General features: G+C 45.0%; 1 protein-coding gene across 1 annotated transcript in view; it reads right to left on the bottom strand.

Annotated features, from left to right (window-relative positions):
- The window catches only part of LOC119168426 (protein VAC14 homolog), a 61303-nt gene extending 40882 nt beyond the window's left edge, over positions 1-20421 (bottom strand). Inside the window, exons 1-8 of the mRNA XM_075866753.1 lie at positions 20233-20421; positions 17161-17311; positions 12862-13029; positions 9044-9106; positions 8104-8211; positions 6115-6224; positions 967-1073; positions 571-735 (exon numbers count right to left, since the gene is read on the bottom strand). Of these exons, the coding sequence (XP_075722868.1) occupies positions 571-735; positions 967-1073; positions 6115-6224; positions 8104-8211; positions 9044-9106; positions 12862-13029; positions 17161-17311; positions 20233-20342 (982 nt within the window). The 5' untranslated portion in view covers positions 20343-20421. The remainder of the gene's footprint in view (positions 1-570; positions 736-966; positions 1074-6114; positions 6225-8103; positions 8212-9043; positions 9107-12861; positions 13030-17160; positions 17312-20232) is intronic.
- Between the last annotated feature and the right edge of the window lie 393 nt (positions 20422-20814).

The following is a 20814-nucleotide window of genomic DNA, read 5'->3' as shown; positions in this document are numbered from 1 at the left end:
AAAGAACTTCTTGATGTGCGCGCTACGTGAAGTTGCTCCCAGCGGCAGTTTAGGATGACACTCAGGACAACTGTAACGGAGAGGGGAATATTTACTTCCTCATGTGTGCACATGAAGTGGCTCAATAACTTCCATCAAGAAGCTCTGGAAATAGAACCACGCAGCGGCAGCAGCAGAACAATAGTTGTGGATACTTAAAAAAGTGGCAGTAGACACAACAAAGCAGCTTTGGGCAAGCCCAGCTCAACCTGCGCTCGAGCACGCGCTGCAATTGATGGACTCCTTTCCCCAGCACAGCCAATCTCACCCCTCCTCTCCACCACGCCTGCTCCACTCCCATGTTAGCTTCTCCTTCGCTCTCCTCCACTCCACCCAGCTTCACCCATCTCCAAGACGCCCTACACTAGACCTCCCTCTCAGCTACATAGCTTCTTTATCCATCCCTTTCCCCTTTTCAAGCCTTACTCTCGCAGCTAGTTTAGAAAGCTTGGACGACAGATCCTCAGGAAATTACCTTGGCTTTAAACAGCTCCGCTGCGCAAACTAAAAACGCCAAATGTTCCAACTCACCAGCAGCATGGGCATGTGAGGGTGATTCTGGTCGCCGGGGGTCGTCGTACGAGAGGGTGGGAAGGACGGCCTCCAGAATGCCTGCCGCGTGTGGCAGCAGCGTGCGCCCGGACAACGCCACGAATTCGCGCATCCAGCTGATGGCCGTGTACTGCACCAGCTCCTCTGCAACAATAGGTGGACAGGCGTTGACGACTAAAGAGCGAATGACTCAGACTCATGTAGGTCTGAAACAACAAATTCATTGGGTAAAATTCTTTCAGAAAAAAATGGCTGGCTTTCCTATATTCAACGACCATGACAGAACCATTTTGTGCTTAAAACTGAACGTTAAGAGTGGTTCCTGTTTAGAACTAGAACGCACTAGACAAAGTGTGCGAACAAGAGTCTCCTCACCGGAGGAATGAGAGTGGACAATGAGGTTCCGGATCATCGCAGCAAAGTCCACACGATCGGGGTGCTGCAGGATGTTGCGCAGGAATTCGCTCAACGTCGTCTCGCACCTGCGCAACACAGAGAGACATACTACAACGCTACCAACCAGTTGACAGGTAAAAATTTTGGCTATAGAAAAGCTACTCTGCTCAGGTGGGACGACGAAAATGCACACGTGGGGGCGCCAAACGAGTTGGCTCAAAAAGTCCTTAGGACAGGGCCACTGGCAACGTTGAAATGCATACGAAACATTGCAAGGCGTGTTATGAACTGTATCTCTTTTTGCGCCGCGTTTTGTTTTTCTGCAAAGTTTACAGCCCAGAAAATCGAGTTTACGCGCATTGTCCAAGGCAACAGATCAGGAGCTCTGACTAGAGAGCAGGCTGGTGTACCGAACAAGCAGTAATGCCTCCGGTTATAATGCCGTATGGCTTCAGCAGTGTAGTGTTCATGAAGGGGTGCTTTCGCAATAGTGCGCAGTTGAAAGGGCACAAGCTTTGCGCAGAAAATTATGAGAAGCCAAATTGCAGCCAACTGCCATTTACAAGTCAAACAAGCATCGCACGACGTTGTGCATGAATTGAGCATGAAAGAGCTTGCCTCAGTCTGTGCTGTCTGCAAGTTATTTTGTCGCTTTCAATGATAATTATTATCTGAGGATGCGTTCGACCAAGTGGCAGCTCATTTGAGCGATCACGGCGTCAATGACGCAATCTGCAGCTGTTGTGGCGTGTTAACCCGCAGGGGAGATGCCGTCTCGTGTCGCGCTTTTGATTTCGATGTTTTGAACAGTCCCAAGAGCAAAGGCCCGTGCATGTTTAGTAGTTGAAGTTTCCATAGCTCGTCAACTCACAGGTGGGAATCTATTGCGTATCGCACTTTTCATTGCAGTCTTACGAACAGTGTATGAGTAGTAAAAGCATGCAGATAACTCTTTGACCACCAGCAGTTCCAGCTCTCGTAGCATGTTAACGCACAGTTGAGAAGCCGTTTTGTTTTGCGATTTTATTTGCTGTGCTTAAAGGGCCACTCACCAGGCCCCACACCAAGCTTTAGTTATACAGTGGAAGTCGTTGGGTGTTCGATGAGGAGCATTCTGCCACAAAAGTTTTTTGAATCGGTTCATCACAAGCGGAGAAAACGGGTTTTTTGAAGCAAAGCGAAACGAGGATGAGATGAGGCGAGCTCAAAACCCTTACCGCTCCTCCGCGTAGCCTTTGCAAGCAAAATCTCTCCCCCTTCCTCTCAGGCATCCGACCAAGAGGTCACGTGTGTATGAAATGCCCAAACAAGTCCAACCCCCCGCACGAGATTGATTGATATGTGGGGTTTAACGTCCCAAAACCACCATACGATTATGAGAGACGCCGTAGTGGAGGGCTCCAGAAATTTTGACCACCTGGGGTTCTTTAACGTGCACCCAAATCTGAGCACACGGGCCTACAACATTTCCGCCTCCATCGGAAATGCAGCCGCCGCAGCCGGGATTCGAACCCGCGACGTGCGGGTCAGCAGCCGAGTACCTTAGCCACTAGACCACCGCGGCGGGGCACCCCGCACGAGAGCGGCGTTGCTTTGTTGACCAGCGTTATTTTGTGGTCTCCTGCCTGTTTCCACAGGATGGTTTGAAAACGCTGGTTTAGACGCGGTAGAATAGATGAGCACAATGAGTGCGCAAACACGTAGGAGCGTTCCATAACGGTCGTGTGCTCGATGCGCTGACTGCGGGGACACGAACGTATGCAAAACGCCGACACATTAGCCCCGCATCTCGTTGATATTCAGTGGAGAAAAATGGAAAAAAGACACTCACATTCTCTTGTTGCATCTCATTATTTATCTAGAGCTTTATTAACCTCTTCAAGCAACAAATTACATAAACTATGCATGCTGTGTTACATAATTTTCGCCTTGTTACGTGCCACTGTTTGCAATGTCAGAGCAGATTCGTCTACGTACATGACCACCGTCACTGCATTGCTGTGTACGTAGGGCCATTCATACGTGCACGTCATTCCCTCAATCTCTGGGCGCGCGCCAGTAGAAGGGAGGGGGAGCAGCGTTCATCTTGAAATTTTACCCATTTCTGCGGCGCGTAGCGTTGCAAATTTTCGCAGACGTGATCATGAACGCCTCGTCTATGCATTGCGCTTATCAGCTCAAAATTGTCAAACCTGGTGAGTAACCCACTAAGGAGAGGGGGAAAGGGACATTATCCACCAAATTAATCTTCATTTCACTTTCTTCGTAGCTGGCAGCGAAGCGCGAAGTGTGCGGGTTAAGCTGCACTTACAAGGCCTGCACGAGTGGAAACTGCAAACAAGTTGCAGCGGTCATACTTTGGATAAAGAATGCCGTCTCGCCATTGTCAACAGACCAATCACAACCTTGGGGTTGGCCGTCATCTAAACCTGAACGCCAGTAAAGGAGCCCATTGATGAACTTTTTGGACGTAGGCATAATGGGCATCGATGCCGTGTGTTAATAAGATACTGTGCGCGCGAAAAGTGGCGAATCGCTTTGCTTAAGTGATTTTTTTAGTATTTCCTTCTTGTAAGGATGTCTAGAACTGTGTACGTGGCAACTTATCGAAATTCAATGTGCAATTCTCTGCGTGATTTTACATATCTAAGCGGTAACATGCTTGCTAAGTAAAAGTTTTGTTGTGTTTTACAGATCCAGTGTTTCCACCGCTCTTTCTCGTACGGCCTCGTTGAGAATAATTATAAATTATTGTTTTGGTGGTACCCCCCTCCTGTGTGGCACTTTACACACATTAGTACCATCGTTTCCCGAGTTTCTTTTTGGCGCCCTTCTATGCATTCGTCCACAGTAGCCATCACCATACTACTACTCGTACTAACAGTAGATGCAATCACACTCTAAATGATTGTCAACCAGTGTAGCAAACACAAAGTGAGTGCGAATGCGTCACTTAGTGAAGTCGACAGCTGTGACCTCGCAACAAGCAAGCAGCAGAACGCACTCTTCTGCAGCGATGATCGGACTGATGGCAAAGTAAGCTGCAGCAACAAGGCGGACACAGCCAATTGAAAGCCTCATAATGAGCTTTCAACTTTTGTACACTTGTTTCTGAACGAAGGATCTAGCTAAAGCCGTAAATTTTAAGGAGAAATGTTTTTTTTTTCCTAAAGGAGAAAAGCTATATTTTTTTAAGAGTATAGTTTAGAATGAGCTTAGGAATCCTCTTCAAGTTTTTCCTGTAATTTCACTTTGAAAAATTTGAAAAATATTCTAAATTTATTCCATTTGATTTGCACTTAAACTTCACTGTTCGAATTCAGTATGCATTACAAAATTTTGCTATTTGTGTGTAGCTAATGTAGCAGTAGATTAAAAGCAACGATGTTGTAAAAAGGTACTAACCCCCGTATTTATAAACGCTCGTTGACTTGAACTTGACTTCAAACCGCCTTCAATGCAGCACGTTTGAAATGCGTCTGTGCCTTTGTACTGCCTTAGCACTGCCTAAAGACAGCGCGTTCGAAACAAGCTTGTGCTGCACTGAAGTTGGTGCCAAATGAAGTTCAAGTCAAGCAACGTTTATGAATCCAGGGGGTAAGTGTTTCGGCGTACCTGCCATTCTCTTACGAGTATGGTGAAACGGAATTCGGCACTCAATTTGCGACTGTCCACTAGAAAACCTTTTATGCGTCTCTTCATGGCAGCCAGGTGCACAGCCGTCCCTTTGTGGTCTATTCACATGTGTTTCAAAGACACGGGTTCCTTCTACAAAAATAAAAGTTTTGTCTGTATACTACGCTATGAAAATAAATTTCATAGCACAATATACAAGCCTTGATGGAGCACTCCTTGATGAAGCAGTCCTTCAACCAAGAAGGGAAAGCAGCAACAACCACGCGAGCACTATTTTCGATTGTCATCTTCATCGCCTTGATGAGCGTCTCTTGTTGTTCACCATGGCTTGTAACACTAGTACCGTACTTACTCATGTAATCCTCGCACTCGTATAATTCTCACACCCCTCACATCGCCCAACAAAAATACCATTTCTTTTTTTCCTCGAGTAATTATCGCACCCTTGAAAACTGCCGCAATAATATCACCTGCTCGTTCCAGCTACTGATGATGATAGCTCGCGCCATCTGGCACCATTTCTTAAGCATTAAGCGTACTATTATTGCATAAAGATTCAATCCCATTCAAGCCAAGCCAAAGTGGCAAGTGTGCATTGCGCATGTTTTGTATGTTGTGTCGGTAACCTTGTCACGTTATGGGGCGATACTGAAGCTACACGGCTTCGAAGGACCGCCGGTAGACCCTTCAAAGTCTACCAGTTTTATGTTTGCTACTGGTGACGGCAGCTGAAAGCCACCAAGACGCGTTGGACCCGCCGTGTGCCTGAAGCTGGGATTCATGGTAGACTTTATTTCTTCTGAAGGAAACTGCGGACGATTCTGTTAAATAGCCATCAGCCCAATACTGACGTTCTACGCTAACTTTTTGAGGGCTCCTGTTGAGCGACGTAAGCAACCGCTACAACCCACAAGCTTTGCGTATGGTATTCTAATTCTTGACTATTTGCTTGCATTTTTTCGTGTCTCAAATAAGTCTTGCAATGTGTTGAACCTGTGCTTTTACTGTTGAAGCAAGTTTTAATTAATACGTCTCAAAGCTTTCCGTTAGTTGCTGGCATGAGAATCTCGATTTGCAGCCACTTCGCTTTCTTTTTCGCTTTGTATGTTTTCGTGAAAAATTTTGCTGCCGTAATTCTTGCACCCCTAAACTTTGAATCGGTTTTCCCCAAAAAAAAGTGTGAGGATTAAGCGAATAAATACGGTATTATGGTAATGGAATGTTTAGGATGATCCAAATATTTTCTATGGCCCTTCAGGTTCATATAATTGGGTTTCTATTGTACTGCACATAGTATGCACAATAATGAAACACAATTTCATCACATGTGCAAATAGCTTACATAGGCTCGCATATCCTATTTCAGACCTGTTTTCCAATATTTTCACCTAAAGGAGGTACTCAACCCACTAAGACAACTTGCAGAGTGTTTATGAACAGCTGACCTAATAAAATTGATCACCGTACTGACAGAAACTTACAGAAACTTACATTTTCTTGAGTTCAACCGAGGGATCTTCAAGTATGTAGAAAAGGCCATCAAGGATTTCGGGCAGAAAGATGAGCATGTCAATGTCCGGCACCGAGTTCATCACAGACACCTGGACGACAGTTGACAAGAAACGCACACACAAACACTGCTGTTGAAAAAATGGCCGACACTGGCATAAAAAACATTTTGGAAAGACAAACTTTATATCTGTCAACAAAGCTTCCTTGAAATGAGGTCACATGAACTGGAAATTCGAAAAAAAATTTATTCAGTTCCATGTGCTGAAACCTAGATATTGTCACGAGGTCATGACGTGGACAAAAGGCAGCAGTCCGCATATTCAAGATGGAAGTTTATTTGACCGAACTTGTGACTGGGAAACCGGACGTCAGACTACAGTAAGAAATGCACGCTGTACAACGGTAGGGGCGAACAGAGCATCAGCCGTCAACGAAAGTGATCATCGATCGAACGCGCAGTCTTTTATAAATCCAGCACCAAACTTTCCAGTTTTGTCACTGGTGGTGGCGCAGTTCTGAAATAAGCTCGACCGTTCAACTCCTGCGTGCAATCTTAACAATGTGATCTATACTACAGTAGAGAAGCTTCTCGGACACAGAGGCGCGGTCTGTGTCGAGCATTGCCGAGAAAGTTTGCGGGTGTAAGCTGAATACGGAAAAAGCGAAACAAAAACTGAAAAAAAGCGAAACAAAAACGTGCATGGCAATATGATCGCAAGGTACGTCAAAAGGGTGTAACGCAAAAGGAGTTAACTGAGCCCAACTATTCCTGAAGAATAACTGAAATGCAATTCATAACATGTACACTACCATCCTTTCACATGTATGTGCTAAGAGTTCTACTGCCAATGCTACCATGAAAGAATGAAAAAAAGGAAATTTTCGAGGGCTCATGGCTTTGCAGGACACAACCTGAATAAAACCTGCAGGTATTAAAACCAAGGGAGGCATCGGGAACGCTGATTGTACTGCTTCAAGTGCGTTGTAATAACTGTGACATACATGTCAAGAAAGAACGAGTGGACGAAAACACAACTTGGCGCTGACAGATACCGAACATGTGAGCTTTGGATTACGTTCCCAATTTTCTTACCAACTGAGCTACAGCAGTGATCCTCCTCTCGTCCCAATATAGGGTATTTTAATAATCAGTGTTAGTCAGCGCCACTCTCAGCCATGATCGCAAGTGTAGAACAAACATTCTTTTTACCAAATGGGGTAATGTAGCACGTCAACATTGATTGAGCGAACAGCTTGTTAACCCTTTCAGCGTTTTGCCGTGCACGTACGGAATCGTCTAATAGGCACCATATAGTTCTTGCCGCACATGTACGGCATTGCCTGCATGTTATAATGCACGCCTTTCTCAATCATTACTCTCGCTTGGAATGTGCTGCCTCACTTCGGGAATATGTAGAATTTTTTCGGTGCACTGATGTCTTTCCACTTTTTTTTTCTTTCAAAGTGGTGCACTAGCTATCGCTTGCACATCAGAGCATGCCAACAGTGCAGCTGCTTTAGAATGCACACCTTTTTAGATCATTTATCTCGCTTGGCATGTGCTGTCATGCTTTGAAAATAGGCGTTTTTTTTTCTTGCACCGAAGTCTCTATGCCATTATTTTTTCAAAAGTGAAGCACTGGCTTTCGTTTGCACATCCAAAGGCCCACACGCAGTCCAGCTGGTTTGTTTCTTCCTTTGGGTCATTATTGCTTCTTGCGCCCACTTTGTACAGCATTCCAATTCGTAGCTATCACATTGATCCCTTCACCCTTACAGCAAAACAGTGATCTTTTTTTTTTTTTTGCCTTTGCACTTGGGCTGCCAACCTAGAATGTGTGTTGGTAAATGACAGTAACTATGGCTTGCCACAAGTGATCTCAATTAGAATGCCAACGCTGTCGACCCTGCACTCACACTTGCCGTGTGCGAATTCCCGTGCAACGCCGCGTATCAGGGAGCACTCACCCAGGAGACCACAAACGCTCGCGCAAAGTTGTTCTTTGTGTAGACCCGCTCACGCAGCAGCGGCATGAAGGCCACCAGGTCGAACGAAGCGCTCTCCGTAACGATGTCCTGCGTAGAGAAGACAGAAAGCTTGCTTTTTTGAAAAAACGCCAGCGACAAGAGTGTACAGATTTGTGCTCCACGTCTAGGACCATAGGCTAAAAGTATAAAAGGATAAAACAATGGCCAAGCAAAACAATAAATAACGTGAGAACGCTCACAAAAGCAGGAAAACAGGGGGCAGTATTTTTGGGCAATCACTTCGAGAGGCAGTCTCATCTTTGCGTATTGCATACCGTGTTGGCTAACAGCAAGGTCATGATTTCGCGACAATGTTGAGCATGCTCTTGGGCACACATTTCAACGCGTCCCCCCATAGCCGATTTCTGTAATAACTAATCGATAACAGCGATAATAATTTTTAGTGTATAGCGCCTCAAAAACACGGCATGATTATGAAAGACGCCGTAGCGGGGAGCTCTGGAAATGACGCCCACCTGGGGTTTTTTAATGTAAACCTAAAACTACACGCGCGGGTGTGAAGCATTTTCGCCTCCCCCGAAAATGCAACCGGCGCTGCCGGTATTTCATTCCACAACCCACAGGTCAGCTGTCGAACACCATTGCCACTAAACCACCACAGCAGGTGCCGACTCTGCGGTCAAGCTTGATAAGTTCACATTCATATTGATAAGTTCAGAAAACTTGCAACAAGCATACACTTCTGGCATCATGATTTCGATGGTTTGACGAAGCATTGTTTGGTCCGCAAGAAGAAAGAAGAGCAAACGAAATGAAAGAGCATGTTTTAAACCTTTTCATTTTGGTCAGTGCTCTTTCAGTTTGTTTGCTCTTCATCATGATTTCAAAGTATGCGACATGGTTTGGTGCTTCCCCTCACCTTGAGAAGACGGTCGAGAAGCTCCGATCCATTTCTCACGTTCTGGTCAGGATCGGCAGCCAGCTAGTGTGCGCAGAGAGAAACACACGGGGTGTTGAGAATTACACCACCACCACCTGACGACTAACTGGGGTACCACTCATGCATATTATTTACTTTGAATTCATTTATTTTACATCGCCGCGCAAAGTGCATCAATGCGGAAAGACGAACATACAAGTGTCTCATACGTGGGCAGATATCAGTTTGATCAGTGTGTGCACTGAACAGCGTAGTTGCATAGTAAGACGACACAAAACATGTTGCGAGGCAGCGAGTAAGAAATGTTGGAAATAATTGAAAGCAAGGATTAATTTAAATGCATAGAACAACAATAAAAAAATAAAGCTGCACATAGAGAGACGAACAGTTCTTTCATGATGAGGCTATTGTGATGCCAAAAAGTACACAACAAATCCAATAAATGAAGCTTGAAGGGACCAGAAAAATATGTTGCACTTAGAAATAGTTAGGTTTACTGGGGCAATGAACAGGGGTGCAGTGTACAAGTCCTAAACAAATCACAGTTGTTCCATTCAGGCAGCCACTCTGTTTAACATATTTAAGTTTACTCTGAGTCTGTTGTATAGATATCAAACACTAAGAAAGCAAATTTTTGACATGATCTCAAAAAGAACCCTCTGAGAACACTAGCTGTCGCACAGCCACGTGTTTAACGGCAACACACACCACACATTATCTTCGCAAAGAGACAAAGATTGTAGTAGATAATTTTCAGGCTTTGTGTTAATGCAGCTTAGAAGTGAATTTCAGTCAGAGCTCATGTGGTCTCCGAACAATTGCTTTTGTGTGTACTATACACAAAAAAGATACACCGTCCGTACATCCAGCAGTGCCACTGTGCCGCTGAGCTAAGCGAAACCGCTGTGGTGATGAAGTACAGGGACCAGTGCACCCGTGAAATCGCAGAAGCGTTTGAAATAATAAAAGTGTAAGAGAGATGCGTGGCCAGCCTTCAACTGTTCTCAGTGACCCTGAGGTTTGGTATCTACAGCACACGTGATTAGATGCTTGGTCGAGGTTACCGTATATACTCGTGTAAGGGCCGCCCTCGTGTAAGGGCCGCACCCCAACTTTGAAAGCGGATATTTCGAAAAAAAAAAAAAAACAAAAGTTCAAAATGTCCCGCCAGAAAAGTGTAGTTAGTTCATTTACAGCCAGATGGCGCTGCACGCTTTTCCGCTTTTATTTTACTTCCGCCGACGCGCCGACCACGCCGTTGACAGCGCGCCGCCATATTTGCCTTGTGCGGCCTCTTTGTTGGCATCGTTCCTAGCATCGTGTCGATACGTTGGCAGCGCGACTTCAGATCGGTGTCGTCGGTGTCACTTTGTTGGTTGTAGTGAACCCTGCAGAAGCCAGCGCACGTGACGGACGATGGGCCGGCATCTGAGATCATTCACTGCAGCATTTAAGCTGCAAGTGATTGACTATGCCGAGGAGCACGGGAAGCGGGAAGCTGGACGAAAGTACGACGTCGATGAGAAGCGCGTGCGTTACTGGATGAATCAGAAAGATGCCCTCGCCGCTACTAACAGGAGCCGAAAGGCGTTTCGCGGGAAAAAGTGCAAGTACCCGCAACTCGAAAGCGAGCTCGTCAACTACGTCGTCGACACACGAAGGGACGGCTACGCCGTATCGACTGACATGATACGCGTCAAAGCCCTCAGCATCGCTCGCCACATGGAAATACCCCCGGCACAATTCAAGGCAAGTCGGGGCTGGGCTACGCGGTTTATGAACCGTAACCAGCTTTCTATTCGGCGCCGAACGACGATTTGCCAAAAACTGCCGCGCGAGTACGAAGACCACGTCATTAAGTTTCATCGCTTCGTGAATGCTCTCAGGAGGGAGCATGAATACGACCTGTCCCAAATTGGGAATGCGGACCAGACACCTGTGTGGTTCGATGCACCGGAAAGCACCACAGTGGATTTAAAAGGTGCGAAAAGTGTGTCTGTGCGCACGACTGGTGCAGAACGCCAAAGGTGCACTGTGATGTTGTGCATCACGGCAGACGGCAGGAGGCTTCCGCCGTACGTCGTATTTAAAAGGAAGACTCTCCCAAAAGAGAAGTTCCCTCAGGGAATCGTCGTACGTGCGCAAGAGAAGGGCTGGATGTCCGAGGAACTGGTCGTTGACTGGATTAAGACCGTCTGGGCAAACAGACCTGGAGGGCTGTTACAACGGAAAGCCCTCCTTGTTTTGGACAGCTTTAGGGGCCACTTGACCGACCGCGTCAAGAACCGAGTTGCCGCAACTCGTACGGACTTGGCCGTCATTCCCGGTGGCCTGACGAGTGTGCTGCAGCCGCTCGACGTATGCGTCAACAGACCATTCAAAGTGGAATTTCGCCGATGTTACTCTGAATGGATGGCTGGAGGCGTCCACGAGAAGACCCCTACAGGACGGCTGAAGCGGGCGTCGCTCCAACAGGTGTGTGAATGGATTTTGAATGCGTGGCGTGCCATGTCAGTAGAAGTAGTTGCTAAAAGCTTCAAGGTAACGGGAATTTCGAACTCCATGAACGGCACCGAAGATGACCGTCTCTGGGAAGACGCGGACGCCGAGGCGAGCTCCTCCGAGAACGAGGACAGCGAAATGGAATCCGAATAAAAACATTTCTGGCATGTCATTTGTGACTCTTGCACTCTGCTACTGTTGCATAAACAGTACAGACCTTTGGCCTGTACTGCCTGTACTAAATCGGCCTGATTCGTGTAAGGGCCGCACCTAGCAAAATTTTCGAAAAAAAAGTGCGGCCCTTACACGAGTATATACGGTAATAGGATTTCGTTTGTGCCTTCCTTTATAACTATATATGCCACGCTTTTTCCATTAGACACTTAGTTTTTAGCGCTTGTCTCATGTGCTTTCTTGTTGTTGTTTTTTTGCCCCCTTCCCTTTCTTGAAAACGTGCAGCCCCAAGCTGACGCTTGTGGCTGCACGTTGTCAGGTTTCCTAAACTGAGACATCACCATCGAACTCGATGGCAAGCAACTGCAAACAAAAGTTGGTCACATATGCAATGTGAGACTAAATTATTAAGGAGAATACATCCATCTTCCGAACATGTTTTATGTTTCTTGGATCAATGAGAAGCATGCGAAAGAAAGAACACATATGCCACAAGTTTGATGTCTGAACCCTTTTGACGCGGCGCTGGCATGAAAATTTATTAATCGTTTTCCAGTGTCAAATGAGAGGCCAAGCCCTGAAGAGCTTAGAAAATGTACTACTAAGCGTTAGCGCACCCTGAAAGAGTGGCGACAGTGTGTTTTTGAAAGCCAGTTTCGTTTCCTACTATACCCTGACACCGCAACTTCTTATAAGCTTTTTGTCACATGCTCGTGCAAGACATCATGATGTTTCAGCGGCAACTCAGCACCATGCCTCTGTTGTTGACACACAAGCAGATATTTTGAACGTTTTGGTGACACACAAGCGGCCATTCTGGAAGTACCGAGCCTGACGCCACAACTAGCCGGACTGCTGTGTGAAGCCACCACAATTCGTAATGTAGCCTGATGTCAAGCTAGATGCTGTCGGTAGGTGCACCATGCGACTTCAATATCAAAAAAAAGTACCTTACCAGCACATGCTGGGTTACACACTTGCTCACAGCCACCTCTGTATAAAGGTGATTTGTATGGCAGTGTAAACACACTACCAAAAAATGGTGTCAGTACACCTTTAAGTGAAAAAAATGAGGCACATTGACTTAACTCCACACTTTTCACCCGCGCTTGGCGACACACCTTGCTCAGACAGTCAAAGATGTCATTGAAGCTGGGCAGGACGGCGCCACGTGCCACCTTGACCACATTGTAGAGTGCCTCAGAGGCGTAATATCGAACACGGCTGTCCGAGTCGCTAAGGCAGGCCAGGATCGGCTTCACCAGGTCGTCCACGTACGGACCGGAGTCCTGTGAATACAGGCGATACTACCGACTAAGTGGATTGTCCCTTCCTGGGCACTCTAAATAATTTGTGCTTCTGTTTTGCTTAACGAGTTGTGTTAGTTCATTGCTTTATATTGTCGTCATTTTACATTACTTTTTACTCTAGAATGTTGTATGCACCATTCTTGATTGTAACCCCACTCTGCAACGATTCCACCAGGAGTTAGCCAGTATTGCCAAATAAATAAACAAATAAAATAAAAGTGGCAAACTGATGGAGCGGCACATTCTGTAACAGTTTTTATCGAGCTTTTTCCAACCAGAGCGTTCCGAAAACAGACAGTCCATCTACTGCGAAATCCCGAGCAAATGCCCCTTTTCCGTCTTTGGGTGATCGCAAACATGCCGCCTGTTCTGGTCTTTCAATATTTGCACTGTTTCCTTCATTGTCCTTATTCGCTTGATGAAGGTGAATGGAAAGAGTTAATGTATGCATACTCAGTAGAGAATTTAATTAGAAGCAAAGTTGTGCATTCTTTATTCTTAGCGGCTCTTCTATCTATATCTTAACTTTCAGTCCATGAGCGAGCAAGCCCCCCTTCCTCTAAGTCTTGGCTAGTTATCCTTCACCATAGGAGAAGGAAGGGGGGAGAATTGCTCAGCACTTTACAGCAGTGGACTGTAACTGAACGCCTCTCGAGATGCACTTCCCATGGTACGTGCCAACTGTTAAACAATTCACAAGTACTGGTTAAAAAAAAATTATATTCCCAACCAAGCGAAAAAAGAAATGTACATCAAAGTCCCTTGTACTGGTTCAAAAAATCATATTCACAATCAAGCAACATCACTCGATTGTGATATGTTTTAGTAATTCTAAAACTGTAACCATGAACTGCATTTTCATTGAAATTTGTACTTGGATTGTTCCCCCCCCTTATGTAATGCCCCGAGAGAGGCCCTTAAGGGTAAAATAAATGATGATGATATGAATTTTCAAATTCGTACGTGTGACTTTGATGAAATTTTTTTTAGTTCACTTGATATTTCGTTGATACGCAATGATTTGTGTATTTCCTCAGTTTGCACATGTGGGAAGCTTACGATGGGTAGTTTTACAGTTAGTCCCGTTCTTGAGACAAAAGATTCAGCTGTGATTTCAGCGCTGTGTTTTATGTGCCTTTGTTTTCCTGTCCGTGTGTAGTTGCGCCGTCATTCCATTACGAAGTACAACCAACAAGCCCAAGTTTAAGCCTTGCTCTGCTCTAATTTATGATAAGTCAATCTGAGATAAAAGATGAGAGAGCATTTTTCTTTTTAATTTCTTACAATTTTGGCAACACAAGTGATGAAGTACCCGACATACACGATTCATTATATGGTGGATACATTTTGCTTTTTTGTTTGAAACAGTCACACTGCACAATGAAGGACCAAAATCATCATTGTAAGCCAACAAAGCACTAGTACGACCTTTTAAAATTCTCCTTACCAGAAGGAATACCGTGGAACCCCGATTATATGACTTTCAAGAGACCATGCAAAACCATCGCATAATCTGGTCGTCATTTCATGGAAAACTAAGATTATAGGCAGTGACACTCAGCCTTGCCCAAAAAACGAGCACGGACTGCCTGAATGAGCCCACAGAACAACCCTACGCCTCTGCAAGGAAGGTACATTAATGTATTCTTGCCAGTAGCAGCTAATGGCAACATTGAGTTGAAGGAGGTGCGAAGGAATCTTTATTCTCAACTTCAAAAAAAATTGAATCTGACGCACCTCTTTTTACTGATAAATGGACTCCAAAAATCGCCTGCGTGTGAAAATGAAACCAAAACCGCTAGCCAACAGCCTTTCGACACAGCGTCATCGCTATCACATAATGGCGACAGACCACAAGTTTGTGTGGAATGCCTTTGTGTGTGACTGAGCTGTGCGCATTGCAATTTTGCCTTGGGAGGTGCAACTAGTGGCGTCTCGCTCTTATTACGAACCTCAACATCAGATGAAAGTGTTTTTGCATGGTCAAAATAGCTGCCTCGCGCCAATATGCGTGCGCAAGCCTGTGACTAGGAGTGCGACAAAGGGGGGAGATCAGCTGTATGTCGACCAGAAAAAGTTTGCACGGACCAAAAATGTGAAAATATCAGCTTTTCAGCAAGCTGCATCTACTCTGTGTAGAGAGACCAAGACTATGTAGAGACTCCAATATGTACACACGTGATGGAAGCATATATATAACTTCCAGGAGAATAAATTTACCATTCTAAAAAGACATCTTGTTTTACTCTTTACTTTTCTGGTCGTCGACCTAGGAGAACGCAAGTTCATATTATGCACTCAAGAATAATTGGTCGACATTTATTTTGAGTAAAGTTCATTTTTTCTTTCGAATGAAATCTGAAAGTCGCCGTGAGATGCGGGGTTGGCATAAAACTGTGTCATATAACAAAGGTTTGTAAAACATTACTTCTATTGGGATCTTGCTGGGACCAAACCGATTCGTCGTAAAATGTGGGTTGTTGCAAAACCGGGAAACATATAATCGAAGTCTACTGTACTGACACAGTCTTGAGATATCAGAAGAGATTTGTTGCTTGGTAAGTCTACAGCCTTAACACTTTTCACACACCATAGCCAGGAAACATGCAGAATAAATATTAGTCTTATTTAGTAAAAGTTTTCCTCACCCAGCTAATGGCGAGCCTGTTCTGCCGCAGTGAACATTATCATGAGGAGCCAACAATATCGACAAATTCTGTCAGAATCACTGGATAACAGCTCATTCATCGCCGTTTTTGTGCACCAAACGTAACTGGGAGTTGCTGCCTCTTATTAAATAAAACCTGAAAATACCAAAAAAATATGCTCTATTTAAAAAGAGTTTCACTCACTGGGAGGTGAATACGGGAGCAAAATACAAGTACTAAACAAATCATATCAGAGAAGTTTTCCCAATTAAGCAGTGATTCGTTAAGCAGATTTCTGTTTACCAAGAGTCAACTGTACATGACAAGTTGCTGTCTTCGCACGACTTAGATCTACGTTAGTGTGTGTTGACATGTTGTAATGTCTGGTGCTGGGCCTGTTGGCACATAAAAAACTCGGGGGACCTAGCCTTGAAAGATACACACACAAGGAGAGAAATTTTGACTAACACACATACTGGGCTACCACTTTAGAGCCCCCTCCTCTGTAGCAAACCCTAATGTGTTCAAAAGAGTGGTAATTTATATATGTATTTAAAGTGTTCCGAGGTACTGAGATACTCTCTTCAGGATTCTTGATGCCAGTATTTATATCTAGAACGCCAATACGAAAATTTGCAAACTTTATGTTGGCACTCCTTCAAGTTTACCAGTTTGATTGGTATCAAACTTGTAGCAGCCTGTAAATTAAAAGAAACTGCATTATTCTTTGAGATGCCACAATCTCGTTAGAGAACCATTAGGCTTGCTAAAGTTGGTACTGGTTTATACTGCTGCTCGTTCAAGACAGGCAAAGATGAGAAATAGCAGACACGGTGACAGGGATGTAAACACAATTTCGACCGCTGCTCTATTCTTATATCCATTGTTGCAGAAGGTAATATGTGGTTCACCATGAGCTGGTGGCATCAGTGCGTCTTTCCTCTACTCTCTCCAGCACCTTCTGCTTTCGAGCAAGCGTTACCATGGGTCGACTCCTTTCACTGGCACATCCAATTATGCTTCTGCTCCCTCCTATTCTCCACACCATCTGCTGCACTCCCACCATAGCTTCACCTTCACTCTCTTCCTTTTTACCCAGTTTTACCCTCTCAACTGGGTTAACCTTTCTCTACCAGGCTAAACTTGCCACACTAGGCTTCCCGCTCGATCGCTTAGCTCCCTCTCCTCCCTCTCATCGGGCTTCCCTCTGGCAGGTGGGCTAGAAAGTGCGAACAGACCCCCTAAGATTTACGTCGGCGCTAAAAAGCTGCATTGCTAAAAAGCCGCTTTCGGTCTCATGTAACTGTTGCTGCAACTAATTACAGCCCATGGACAGAGACTACCTGAATTACAATGAGAAAAGGACACCACTGAACACTCCTAAAAAATTATGCACCATACTAATAATGCAATAGAAGTTCCACAGCAAAGTTGTGCAAGCAGAAAACACGTCTCAGCTGACCTTGCCAAGAGCGAGGGCAATGGCAGCGAGCCCAATGACGCCCCCCTTGCGGCTGTTGGCATTGTGCGACAGGGCGAAGTCCTGGCCGAGCAACTTGAGCAGCTTGCGGATCTGCATCACATTCTCCTTGCTCATGAAGTCCTTCACCATCCTGCACATGAATCATTCACACCTTTCAGTCGTAGGTCACCATTTACCCACAATAGACATACAAAATCTTTATAACTCCATTCAAAGGGACTGAAAGTTTAAGTGAAATACATTCCAGATGTTACAAGGAGTATTGTCAGTCCATTCTATACCAAACAATAGTTACGTTACAGATTGGCAAAAACTTTCTCTTTTAAATGACAAAAGTTTCTTATCGGCTACTGCTTTAGCATGTCCATTCTTTGCTCTGCAACACATATGCATGTGCCACAGTTCGTAAGCCACATGTTTTACAAGTTGAAATTGATGGCAGAAGGCGTACCATGGAGGAAATGGCTTCGTTTCACAAACTTCTACATTTTTCTTCAGTGTGAACTGAACCTGGTTGTGTATTTGGTCTAAGCTCGCTCGTGCTTGATGCCACGCTAGTTCAGTTTACAATATGCTTGGCTTTAGAGCACAGAATTTTTCCAAGAGAGTCAGGACAACTTGTCTCACATAGGCTACAATTTAAATAAAGGACTTCCATGTACACTGTTGTCCTTTATGAAAGGGAACACGCGAATGCGTGGCCTGTGCTCTGCGGTGGCTGTCTACAGCACCATGAACCAACAAGTGAAGAAAACACATTCGCTTTTGGCATCACCTATGGCCAAGGAAGAATAACTAGTCATGGCCGGTAGACAAGTTCTGCTAGATTACGTTCCCTCAGCGTTTGCGCGGCAAGCGATATCGAGCGATTAATGCAGCCTGCGCTGTGGTCGTGCACAACATTTGATATGTTGACAGATGACTCACTGCAGGCCTGAGCAGAGGGAGTGCAATCTAGCAGCGCTTGTCTACCGGCCATAACTCATTGTTTTTTTTTTTTTTTGCAACAGATGACGCTGAAAGCAAACGTGTTTTCTTTTGCTGTCGATTGATAGTGCTGTAGGCAGCTGCCGCGGAACGCAGACCACGCGTTCGCGTGTTCCCTTTCATAAAGGACGACAGTGTACCTCTAGACTGGCATCAACAAAAGCAAGCTCAGTGCACACAGATCTGTCACGTCGAAGAAAGTCAGGCAGTGGTAAAAAAGGGCAGCAGGACCAAAACCAGTAAACGAAAACTCCATACAGAATGGCAATAAAGTGTGCCGTTAAGGATAAGCAGGGTAATATTGACAAGGTCCACACAATAATGAACGCGGTACGAGTATGAGTCTCCTACTCTAAATGGTGAATTTCAAACATGCATGAGCTTACAATGGGTGAAATCAAAGGCAAATATGTCAACAAAGTTTCATGATTAATTACTGAGGAAGATAGAAATGTCATGCAATTCATGTCTGGCAGAAATCGGACACATCTCCCAAGACATGTTTTGAAATAATTCTACATACTCTACCACGTAAATTGTTTTTTCTGAGCCTTTTTCGTTACTTAGGTGCCCCTTTATGCAAAACAGCTCACATGCTCCGTTTTGCTTTTGGGACACTTTTACATTCAATTCAAATACGAACTGGGGAGCCTACTCATTTAAAGCGCACCTGCCGAAAAATAAAGATGGGATGCTGCAAATACAGCAGGCATTCTCAACTTGTGGCAAGCTACTTACTATTGTCCATAAATCAGAAAGTGCGCACCTTTGAACTTTTGCCAGTTTCAACACATGGTGCCGAAACCTGGAGAATAAGAAAGGCCCTCGAGAAATTAGAGGATCACACAGTGTGCCACGGAAGGATAAAGGATTGGTTTAATACTAAGAGATAGGTAGACAGCAGACTAGATTAGACAGCAAGTAGGGGTAGTTGATATAAATGCAAAAAAAAAAATAAAGCCGATATAATAGAAAAAAAAAAAGAATGACTTTGGGCATGTTATACCACCAGGAGGACAGTTAGAATGATGGAATGGATACCGAGAGACAAGAAGTCCGGCCGAGGCCGGCAGAGTTTGGTGAGGCGACAAAATAAAAGAATGTAATCTACTCGCGTAGGATGTGTTGAGTTGGAGATCCGTCGAAAAGGCCTTCATTCTGCAGTGGACATGCAAGATAGGATAATGATCATGATGTACTTTGTGACTCGACATGCATGATACTAGCGGTGCATCAAGTGAAACGTATCCTGCTCGAGACCTATAGCTACGGAGCACCTTTATGGCGTGACAGCTACATGCATGTTAAACGCTGCTCAGCTCTGCAAACAACATAATTAACCTTTCAGATCCATGTTTGGGACACATATTAGTTTTAAAAGACGCTACATTTTTAACGTCAACACGACAGTTCTTTAAGCATCGGGCTTACTCGCGACGAAGCATTGTGATTGTGAAGAGTGCTCCGCGGTTTGCAGCAAATAGCACTATGTCGAATGGCGCGCTCCACAGTGATGAACAGCCAGGGACCAACAGCGTGAGTACACGAGTTAATTTCGCGCTCAGATACACTTTTCATTCATAGTAAACGTTGATACTAAAACGTTACAATCAAATAAGCGGCAGCATTGCATGTCTCTACTTTTTCTTTCCCGCCTTGCACATCTTTGGAATCTATATCAATCCGTTGCCGCTGTCGCACACCACTTCTCAGGAACAGTACCAAACAAGAAACAAAAATGCTGATATATACTACACCACACTCGATCTTCGATAGCGACCATTACTTAAGAGCACTCGTACTACCACTCCGAACTCGCAGGCAGCAGTTATAGATCGACGATGTTTGTGCAATATGATCAATCCATACTTCGACTCCTAGATTTTAAAGGGGGAGGACAACAGAATTGCGACGCTGACGCTACAGCTGTGCGTTTCTAACTTTATGACGTGCAGTAACATCGCAAGACACCGCTGTCTAAAAGCAGATAAACGAGAACCGACGCGCCCACCCGAGCCTACGTGCGGCACCCACTGCCATATTTCTAGAGCGTTCGCGACTCACTTTTCAATCTCCAGTGCAGCTGTCTTGCGCTTCTCGTAAAGCTTGTCACTCAGGGCCCTCACGCAGGCCGCACTCAGCGGAGCAAAGTCCTTTTCTGTCAAGTTTGCCATCACGAATTGATCCCGGTGCTATGTTCACGCGCGTTCCACAGGAGCCATGACACCCGCGAGCCAATCCAAAAGCCGCAAAGCAGAATCGGATTCCTTTGGATGCAAGCAATAGAAGTCTTGGCAGTTTCGGAGGACAAAACCGTGAGTACATAGCTTGAGTGAAACATAATTAACATAATTGACAGCATAATATAACCTACTTCAAATTGATTTTCAGAATCAAGTTTTTATAGTGACGGATTCAATCGGGAAGCATGCATTCATAACTTTGGATGAGGTGGTAGAGTACTCATCGCTCCGCTAGCGCGTGATTTGAAGCGATTGTGGTGGTTATGCAGAAAGAAGAACGGAAGAAAATGTGTGATTTGTTCTTTTCACTCAACCTTTTCGCAAATAAACGAACACAGTGCATCCTACAGTACTGACGAAACTTTCCACTAAATATGCACGACGAACACGCCACGCCCGAAGC

Source organism: Rhipicephalus microplus, chromosome 6 (assembly GCF_043290135.1).
Source record: "Rhipicephalus microplus isolate Deutch F79 chromosome 6, USDA_Rmic, whole genome shotgun sequence".
Classification (NCBI taxonomy): Eukaryota; Metazoa; Arthropoda; class Arachnida; order Ixodida; family Ixodidae; genus Rhipicephalus; species Rhipicephalus microplus.
Note: the sequence above shows the minus strand (reverse complement) of the source record. Positions and strands in the feature narration are given on the sequence as shown.